The sequence below is a fragment of the Octopus bimaculoides genome, chromosome 6 (assembly GCF_001194135.2).
Source record: "Octopus bimaculoides isolate UCB-OBI-ISO-001 chromosome 6, ASM119413v2, whole genome shotgun sequence".
NCBI classification, from domain to species: domain Eukaryota; kingdom Metazoa; phylum Mollusca; class Cephalopoda; order Octopoda; family Octopodidae; genus Octopus; species Octopus bimaculoides.
The window spans coordinates 84,519,419-84,530,880 of NC_068986.1; the positions used below are offsets into that span (position 1 = coordinate 84,519,419).

The 11,462-nt window shown below is 36.2% G+C and overlaps 1 protein-coding gene across 4 annotated transcripts in view; it reads right to left on the reverse strand.

Annotated features, from left to right (window-relative positions):
* The window catches only part of LOC106875502 (uncharacterized), a 64,589-nt gene extending 58,005 nt beyond the window's left edge, over positions 1-6,584 (reverse strand). For all 4 annotated transcript variants that reach the window (XM_052968925.1, XM_014923677.2, XM_014923678.2 and 1 more), the window contains exon 1: positions 6,406-6,584. In XM_052968925.1, coding sequence (XP_052824885.1) covers positions 6,406-6,535 — 130 coding nt within the window. In that variant the 5' untranslated portion in view covers positions 6,536-6,584. The remainder of the gene's footprint in view (positions 1-6,405) is intronic.
* Positions 6,585-11,462: the final 4,878 nt, after the last annotated feature.

Here is an 11,462-nt window from a genome sequence, read left to right on the forward strand (position 1 = left end):
ACTATACAATAATGCCCTTATATAAATAAATATATATATTTTGGGAATAAATGATGGATTTTTTCCCTTATGAGGTTTTTTTCACGCTAGCTACTTGATAAATTCTTGTAAAAGAGTTCATCCTATTATTGAATTTATATATATATACATATATACATATATACTTACGAAATTGGTGACACTGGCGTTCGGTCATATAAAAACAAATAGTAAATGAGTATATGCATATATACGTACAGGTATGTGCATACCTACATCCACCTGTATGTATAGATGCATATCTGGGTACAGGACATTGCAAACAAAACGTAGACAAGAAAATAATGATAATCAGAGTACAGAAAACACACAAGCCACATAAAGAACATTTTCCTTCATCAGCTACTCCCGTTTTAACACCAGCGTTTCGAAGAGCTGGGTAGGACGCATCGTTAAAACGGCTCTTCCCCTGGATTGCAAATTTAATTTGTATACACAAATTGAACCTGTGCCATGGAGGAATGTAGTGGCGGACAAAAAAACAAGACAGGAAAACAAACGGAAAAGGCTATACGGGAAAAATTATGTGTGTATGAACACTGTGAGGCACGAACTTGAAAGTGGGGACGAAGTAAGTTCGTGTGTTTGCTCGGCGATAGCCAAGGAAGAAAAGGATTATTGACCGGAAGCAGGTGACCATGCCGGTGTAAGGGAGAGAGAGAGAGAGAGAGTGGTAGAGGGAGAAATAAAGGGAGGAAGTAGAAGAATAGGTGAGCAACGAGAGGAAAAGAGGAAGAGAGGAAGTATGAGGGGGGCTCTTTCTCTATCATTTTTTGCCCCTCTCGTTCTTCCTCTGTTTACTACTACGTATCTCTCTTTACCCCTCTCGTTCTTCCTCTGTTACTACTACGTATCTCTTTTTCCCCCCTCAAACAAAACTAAGTAACATCAACGTCAAATCTGAGTGAAATCTGTAGAAATTGGTAAACTTTTGGCTGAAAATGAGTTGCAGACAGCTTGATTGGGTAAGCCCATTAGGAATTGGTTTATCGATTTTTTCAACTCATCAGTTTTTTTTTTGTTTTTGGAGAGCTTAAAGCATTCAAAGATCCCATGAGTCCTAAGTAACGCCGACATCAAGTTTGAACAAAATACATCAAAATTGGTAAAAGTTATGGTTGAAAATGGGGTGTAGCCAATTTTATTGGGAAATCCTTATAGAATTTCCTTATAGGAATTGGTTTATTGATTTTTTTTGGTCCTGATTAAATGGAAAACCCCATAAGGAATCAGCTTAATGATTTTTCACCTAAATAGGACTTAACCGAACACAATATTGTTGATCCAAAAACATCTATATTTATACTTTAAAGTTGGTTTTCACACCCAACCAAGTTCTGCAGAATCAGTGTCATGATGGGAGTGCATGGGTTGGGAGTTTGATCGGCATAGGTGATCAGGTTGCACATGCCAGCCCTTTGAAAACACTACCCCCATCTTCTAACCCCACTTTGCCCATGGGTTGGGAACCCTTCCAACAAGGAAAATAGAATGCCCAAAAGGGCTCCCGATCCTCTGTGTCGGAAGCGGTTATGTTCAGATCACAACTAAGTCCTAAGTGTATATATGTATGTATATATGGGCAACACACACACACACACATATATATGTACACCTATTGCATACATGTTTTTTGTACACACACATGTTTGTGCGTGTGTCTGTTGCCTGTATATAAAAAAAGCACTTTTTTTCCTCCATGGAAAAAAACAACAACAAAAATCCTAACAAAAGCTTACTCGTTGCTAGAAGGGGACTTAACTCCTGTTTGTAAACAATGGTGATTTCTCCGACTTGAAAATTGTTAAAAGTTTTGGTTGAAAATTTATTTTTACTGCTATTCGCTGGTGCCTCTGGGGAAAATAAGTTGACGAAAATACAGCTAGGGTCATGACGAATGTCCTAAAACTGGAGCGACATGTGTGCTAATTTGTGGACATGATAAATTACATTCATGTAAACACACACACACACACATCCTGCCTTTTATATATATCACAGGATAATTTCATCAACTGGATCTCTTGGATTTCAGCTGTGTAGAACTCTGCCATATATTTCTCTGTACTGGATTACTATGTGATATGATAGCCTGGTCCACTAAAAGACCTTTCTATGATTGCCACAGGATTCTATGAATCCATGTATTGCACTACAAATTTATATATGTGTACACACATGCGCGCGCACACACACACACAAACACAGAGACGCAGCATGGGATTTTGTCAGTGAACAGGTAGCGGTCTCAAAGTGCTGAAAATATTTTGACAAATTAAATTTAAATGTTGAAGTGAATTTAACAGTTTTTGTTTGTTTTTAAATGGCTTATAAACACCTTCCATGCTGCAATTGTTTTTGTTTCAGTACACGATCTCAGATCAGGTCACTTGCTATGCAAGTACATCTCCGTAATATATATATATAATCATCATCATCATCATCATTGCTTAATGTACACCTTCTATGCTGACTTGGGTGTATGATACTTGAACAGGCATATTTATGAAATACACCATGTATCTTAAAACAATCTTTCAGGATCTGTTTATGCATTATATATATTTTTTAAAAACAGGGTTGCTGGACAGTAAAAAAATATGAAAATTGTGGAAAAAAACGTGAAGAAAGTTGGTGCAAAAAAGGTGCAGAATGAGGCTTGGTGGCACACAATGTGTAAAAAAAACTCTACTTCTACACACACAGTAAAAGAGAAAGAATCATAAAGACAGAGGAGGAGGAGAAAGTAGAGCGGGAGTAAATAAAAATATTTATGGGAGGAGTTATGCAAATGAAAATTTGGTTTACTTAATTGTAAACGATAATAAATATTTTTCTTTTGAAAATATGTATTCATTTCATCAATCTGTATAAGCAATAAGATATCTAATAAAAGTTTAATTTAAAATTATTATATGTATGTATGAATGAATATTTTCTGATATTACCCAAAATGGAAAAGTATACTTCCAGTGTATGATGGGTAATACACTAAGCTCTGATGAAGCTATAAGATGATACACAAGCACTCAGCCTATGAGTGCATTGCATCTTATAGTAGAAACATCTCTAAGCTAATGATGTTTATTACATAATTACTTGTTTCCTTGTTATTTATGTAAATTTTTATGTAAATTATTACACTCAACTTGACTGACACATCCTTCTGAAGCATATATGCATATTGAGTTCTAACAATAGGTTATTGATTTCCCATGCCTGTCATCTCTTATGTCCCTGCCCTAAGGCTTCACTTCAACACATGCCAACTTAATTTAATTTGTCCTTAGTCGAAAGCCACCTGTTGTAAATGTCCTGTTGTTTGCATTTGTATTTGTGTACCATTTCTCCGTTTCTTTTTTCTTTTTTCCGTCCTTGTTTTCGTATACATTCGCTGCTTTCTTCCAAGGAATCTAGGGCTCTTAACTTAGATTTTGCTTAGGATTGCCCAGATTGGAGCAGTCTCGAATATAACCAGCCAAAACTGCAAAGATAATCTGAAACTCAACTGAAGAAAGAAAACTCTGAATGACCCATCCTTGTTTTTTCTTGTCCCTCTTTTGTATCATCTAACTCTGGATGTTTTGCATTCTTGTCCCATTTTTTGTATTCTTTTATATATATATATATATATATATATATATATATGTATGTATATTAACATCTTCATCGCTTAATGTCTGTTTACCACACTGGTATGGGTTGGGCTGTTTCAAAGGAGCTGGCTAGCGAGAAAGCTGAGAGCTGGTCAGGCTCCAACTTTCTATTTTTACATGATTTCTATGGCTGGATGCCCTTCCTAATGCTAACCACTTTACAGAGTGTGCTGGGTGCATTTTACATGGCATTGGCATGGGTGGATTGTACATGGCACCACATGAGTGACTCTTACGTGGTACTGGCGCCTGTAAGACAAAAACCTCTGGGCTGTAGAGGGAGTAGGAGCATGGCCATGAAGAACATGCCTGTATGTAATAGACGGCCACAATTTTACTTAGCAATATATATGCGTGTGTGTGTGCATGTATGTATGTAAAGTTCCTTTCATTCCATGCCAACATAGGGGAATCACACACACAAATATATATAAAAAGAAATATATATATATATATACTGTTAGTACTCGATTATATATATATATATATATATATATATATATATATATATATACTGTTGGTACTCGATTTCACTATATGGTCGATTATTTTTGTTTTAACTTTACATCAAATTAATAGGTCCATGAAATTATTTCGAGTACATTGAAATATTCGTTATTTCACATACCATCACCGTTAATGTGTATTGAAAAACAAGTGACTTGAAACAACTACTGTCTCCATGTTAGGCCTAAAAACAGCAATTTAGAAGGGATGCGGTTTGTCAATAACATTGACCCTTTGGCATTTTATTTTATCGACCTCAAAGGGATGAAAGTCAAATATGACACTGGCACAATTTGAATTCAGAATGTAAAGAACTGTAAAAGATTCCAAAAAGCACATTTTCCGACGCTCTAACTATTCTGACAGTTCTCCGACTTAAGGTGACATGAAATAGTAATAATCATTATTGTTAGTTTCATTTTCCACTTTCTATTGTTTACGTTACTTCTCTAGCATCCTAATATTACAATTCCTTTCCATCATATACGTATATATGATAATCGAATTATTATCCTCATTTCAATACATAGCTCCTTAAATTTTGTTGGAGTATTTTGTTTCGTGTTAAAATAATATCATTAAAAACGCATCTCTCGATTTGTTATTATTTGTTGATTTACACGGTGACTTGTGGAACCTATCCCTTGTATAAACCGAAGGACAACTGTGTGTGTGTGTGTATTTCGTGGGCGCGTACATGTATGTAAGCATGTATTTGTGTGTATATATAATATATATATAGTATGTATGTATTATATGAAGCGACCAGCACGGTGATAGTCTCTGTTATTACCAGTTGGAATAGCTAACAACGTAAAGTAATAATAAATAGATCAAGCATTCCGTCCCATTATGGCTAGAATCAACTGGCTCTTCTCTCTGCAAAATCCAGCAACTGCCTTACTAATTTCGGCTTTGTTTATATCTGTATATAAACATTAAATATGCAAACACATTTGTGAGTGTGTGTGCGCGCGCGTTTGTACACACACGCATATATATGTATAATTATATATACATATATATGAATATGTAATAATGATTTTTATATATATATATATATATATATATATGAATATGTAATATTTAATTATCATAAGAAAAAACGTATACGATTTGTGTATTGAACAGGCTTACACTTCAAAGTCACAAGAAACATACACGCACACAAACAACCGAGTGAATGTATGCATAAGCATTTTTCTTTTCTTCATAGCATACATTGGAATCTCCTACCGAATAGATCGAAGACCAGTGCATCTTCGAATTACAATAATGCACCACACACACACACCATCGCACTTGACATATAGGATGGATTGTTGACCGAAATCCAGATAAGAATACAAAATACTTTCATATACGTTCTTTATATTTAAAGAAAAATATCCGAAACCTCTCTTTCTCTCTCCGCACACACACAAACATATATGTATGTATATTAAATCAATGCACGGGCAGAGCAAAGCACGTTGCATAATTTCCTCGGCACAAAATGAAGGGTAAATTTATAAAGTAAGTTTAATTAATATTTAGCTAGTTGTTTTCATTCAAACCCACTTTCTGTAATTAAATCTAGATCACAACAATGACCTATGGTGCTGTGAGAAGGAAAATCTAAGATCTAAATACAACAGCAGCAGTAAGCCAACAAGGGAGCCTGTATGTGGTGATCTAATCTGCTAGAAATAGCAACGAAATATATCACAAATCAGACTACTGTCTTTAAAAAAATAAGTGTATTTAGTCTTTAATACAATTTATATTTGAATAAGAGACGTGATGGTTATGGTTGGGATATCTTTGATCACAGATTTGCTCGATCGGGATTGACTCAGTGGTTAAACAACAATAACAGGAGCATCAATATGTTAACTGATGATGATGGTGATGATGATGATCGATCATCATCATCATCATCATGATCAGCATCACAACATCGTTATCAACAGCTGTAACATCAGCATCATCACCAATAACAACAGTAGCAACTATATCATCATCATCATCATCATCAGAATTATCAAGATCCTCATCCTCATCAACATCACTATCATCATCAACAGCAACAGTAGCAGCTGTATCCGATATCAAATACTAAATGGCGCAGACGGTAATTTTTTTTTTTTTTTTTTGAGCAACACCACAAACAAAACAGTGTGACTAAAGAAATCCATGCAGGAAAGAGACATGCTTCTCTTACCAAAATATGTACATGACATTTTTTTCTTCTCTTCCTCTTCATCATCATGTCGTCTGCAATGTACCAACAGAGTCAGACCGACGGAGAATATGTAGAGAATAATGAATAAAGAGACTCGAATAGAAGCCATGATTATTATTGATCTAGCAACGGGACCCGTATGTTGCACACGGTGTTTAACAAAATAATGACTCTCGTGAAATAATTACACGTAAATGTACCAGGGTATCAGTATTTCTATTTTATTTTTACTTTTTCTCTCTCTTTTAATGATCCTTGTCTAAAGCATATTAATACTAACTAAATCATTATTTTATCTATCTCCTTCATCAACTTGTTTTTTAATATATTATAATGTTATTGATTTAAAACGAGATATGTTACTTATAAACGGTGTTTGATGAAATAATGTCCCTGTTAAAGTAAAAGACATGTACCGGGGCGTATTATTTTGTTAGTAGACGTTGTTGTCATGGTTCGATGATCAAGATCAACATGATCGTTATTATTATTGTTATTATTATTATTATTATTATTATTATTATTATTATTATTATTATTATTATTATTGAGTGAGAGAGCAGTGCATTCCATCAAAGTGACACTGGAGTAAAATATACGAATCACATTATACCCATCATGACTACCCGTCTGATAAGGGTACACCAGGCACATGCATCACAACTATATGTGTGCGACATGGTGATCTAATTTCAAGATAAACAGCGCATAACCTTGCAGGTGGGGCCCAGCTAGAATTTTTTTCAGGTCGAGTAGCCCCATCCCGTTCAAAAGGTCCCTGAATAAGATTTGTTTAAGGATGTTGAGCAAAACACCCATGTTTCCAAATGTGAGTTATTATTATTATTATTATTATTATTATTATTATTATTATTATTATTATTATTATTATTATTATTATTCCATGGGATCCCAGAAGGGATTGAGCGGCAAAAGTGGGTTTGGACACATGAAGGGTGAAGAGAAGTAGAAAACCGAGTGGATCGCAGATGCCTGAGTAGTGAAGCTACAAAGCGAATTAGATCCGAGGAATAGAAGTCGTTGTAATAACGACAGAAATGCAAAAGGGAGGAAACAGCACAACTGTGGATCATGAGCTGAAGTGTGTTCGTTAGTGAAGTGCAACTCAACTAAGTGACTCTTTTCTGGATGAAATCTAGGATCTCTTTGTAAGTAGTAGTAGTAGTAGTAGCAGCAGTGTCGTTTCAGAAAGGCTTCACTAGAGTCTCAGCAGTTGTTGGGAGCTGAGATATCTTCTGGCCCTAATCGAATGGATTGGTCTTTGGTATGCGGTCCTAGCTATGTTAATGATGTACTTTCGGCAGGGGAGACACTCGGTGACTGTGAGATCCAACATTTAAAGTGACTGTGAAGGTTCTAGTTGAGTGCAATCCATGTTTAGAAGGATTGTAGTACGATGTTTATTTTTATATGAATAGCGCTTGATTGTTTTTTTTACTATTCTGCTGTTAAAAAAGATAGAGTTGGCATGGCCCTACCAGAAGATTCTCTCAAGATCTCTCGTTATAAAATTAATGCAAGTTTGACGTGTTAATGTCTAGGATGCTTAAGGACGATAGCTGATTAAAGAAAGATAGAGATAAATGAAGGGTCGTGTCATTAAGATACTAATGAACGGTGTTGGATGAGACGGATAGTAGGTCATTGATATATAGAAGAAAGAAAGTGGACGACAAAACTGAACCCTAGGGAACACTTTGCTGATTGTGAGTGGGGAAGAAAGAGCTACAATAATGCACAGTGCGATCTGATAGGAAGCTACCAATCAAAGAGATGAGAAATAAGCGGAGCTTATAGACGGTAAGTTTTGATAGGTGATTTGCAAACCAGACACGGTCGAAAGCTTTACAGGAGTCTAGAGAAACCATATTGTTTTCTCTGAACTTCTCTAAAGTTATAACCCACTGGTGAATGACATAAGAAAGTAGGCCTTCAATGGAACTGGCTGTGCGGAAGCCGTACTGATGGTCACTGAGAAGAGAAATTCAGGGTGCTGGACAACATTATTATTAATAATTTTCTTCATTACCTTGGGGGTGGTTAGATGTTATCTTTGACTCATCTCTCTCCTCCCTCTCTCTCTTATTCAGCCAGCCTATTTTTTTTATTCTCTGTATCTGTGCACGCAGACAGACAGACAGACACAGACACACACGCACGCACACGCGCACACACGCACACACACACACACACACACACACACACACGCACACACACACACACAGAGGTATATAAATAATACGTACAAGAAGAAAGAGGGAGAGAGAGAGAGAGAGAGAGAGAGAGAGAGAGAGAGAGAGAGAGAGAGAGAGAGGAAGTATATTTAAAATGAGTAGGCGCAATATGGCTGAATAGTTAAGAAGTTTGTTTCACAGTCATGAGGTCCCAGCTTCAATCTCACTGTGTGACATCTTGGGCAGGTAACATTTTCTGTTGTCTCTTGCGGATACTGCCTTGTGAGTGGAATTGAGTAGATTGAAACTGTGTGGAAACCTGTCTGTTGTATTTTACCACTAATTTTATCACGCAATGTGCCACACTAATTCTGTCGGAGAATTACGTTAAGGATACAAGTACCTGTCGAAAGCTATGTCGCTTACACACTCATTCAAAAAGCCTTCCTCGAAGAACTAAAAACCCATGGTAGGAAATTCTGATTGAAATCCATTCACGTTTCACGCTCTCACGATCTTCAGGCGAGAATTGTTACAACTCGCTGTGGACGTTTATTTATTTGTTAGGGATGGGTGTATGCGTGTTAGTGCGCTTATGTTCTAGCCTGTCTCTTTCCTTAGAAAGAAGTTTGTTTCGGATTTCATTCATAAATACCATGAAAAGATATGTTTTGTGGGTGGATTTGCAAATGTGTTTTTGTGCTCGATTATATTTGAATTCCACAATGAGTGTATGTATCTTGAATCAATTATTAGTGTTTGTGTAACTTTATTAATGAATTTCTTATTTCTTTACTGCCCACAAGGGGCTAAACATAGAGGGGACAAACAAGGGATTAAGTCGATTACATCGATCCCTGTGCGTAACTGGTACTTAATTTATCGACCCCGAAAGGATGAAAGGCAAAGTCGATCTCGGCGGAATTTGAACTCAGAACGTAGCGGCAGATGAAATACCGCTAAGCATTTTGCCCGGCGTGTTAACGTTTCTGCCAGCTCGCTGCTGTATTAATTTTATTTAATGAATTTCTGTGAATTTCTGTGTACCTTTATTTGTATTTGTATATGCGTGCATGTGTTTTTAATCAAGGTTTGCTTTTATTTGGCGCTATACAGCAGCCCTCTGGTAACATGGGTTAGTTGCTCTCGAGTTGTTATATTTCATTCCTTCCTTCCTTCCTATCTACCTACCTACCTACCTACCTACCTACCTACCTACCTATATACATACATATACTCACGCATACATAGACATATATGCATTGTACGTAAGGAGTAGATTACTGAATTCAGGTGTTTACCTCTGTCAGCACTCATGTAAACTCCCGGCTAACATTATGTATAAAGGGGAAAGCAATGCAGTAAACCTAAAGTATTCCACATAGACTGAAAATCCAGGAATTGCTTTCAATCGTAGGCTGTAACATACAGCTAATAAAGGAAGGAAGATATTGGAAATTTTACTACGGCAATACTTCACTTTACGAGGTCCCGCTTTACGAGACGCCGGGTTTACGATTTTTTTTTCAAGCAAAAGAAGCAGATTTTGAACGAAGAGCGAAAGTTTTTATTACCAAGAAATATATAGAGGGCGAAGAAAAGGCTTCTCAGCAAACAACTCAAGACTTGTTTTTTAAAAAGAAATCTATAAGTCTGTCTACGAGTGCTTCTGAATCAGCAATCCCATCTACAAGTGATGGCATGCGTGAGTGCGAGTGAAAGTGATTCAGAAAACGATTATAATAACAATATTTTTTTACTATAAACGATCTTGACAATTTTTACTTTACATAAAATATTCCTTACATTCTATTGTTGTTTTATTGCCATTCATTTACTAGTATTATAAATTTTATAGGTAAAATATTTTATAGGTAAAATATTTCCGTTCAAAATCTGCATCTTGTGCTTGAAAAATAAAACTCGTAAACCCGGGGTCACGTAAAGCGAGTCCTCGTAAAGTGAAGTATCATCGTAGTAAAATCTCCAATATCTTCATTCCTTTATTTGTTGTATGTTACAGCTTGCGATTGAAGGCAATTTCCTGGATTTTCAGTTTATGTGGAATATTTAGGTTTACTGGATTGCTCTCCCCTTTATACATAATATTATTTTCTGGTAACGAATTACGATTCATTACATTGCTACTATGGGAGATTATTACTTTGCTTTATGAGCGGCCTCCGGGAACAAATTAACTCGTATATTATTATGTTATATTATTATACTAGCAGAGATACTCGGCCTTGCTCGGGTTTAAAGTGGTATAGTTTTTTTTTATTGTTTTACTTGTTTCAGTAATGTGACTGCGGCCATGCTGGAACACCGCCGTTGGTCGAACAAATCGACCACAGGATTAAATTCCTTGTAAGACTAATACTTATTCTATCAGTGTCTTTTGCCGAACTGCTGAGTTTAAACACAGCAACATTCGGTTGTCAAGCAATGGTGGGATGCAAGCACGCACGCACACACACACAAACACACACACACACAAATATACACATATATACGACAGCCTTCTTTCAGTTTCCGTGTACGAAATCCGTCCATGTGGTGTTAGTCGACCCGAGGCTATTATATACACACACACACATATATATATATATATATTTACGTATATGTATTTGTGTCTTTGTTTGTACCTGACCCCACAGTCGCTTAGAAACCGATGTTGGTGTGTTTACCTACCCGTACCTTAGACGTTCGACAGAAAATATCAATAGAATAAGCACCAGGCTTACAAAGAATAAGTCCATGGGTCGATTTCTTCAACTAAAAAGGCGGTACACCAGCATGGCCACACTCAAATGACTGAAACAAGTAACAGAGTAATATATA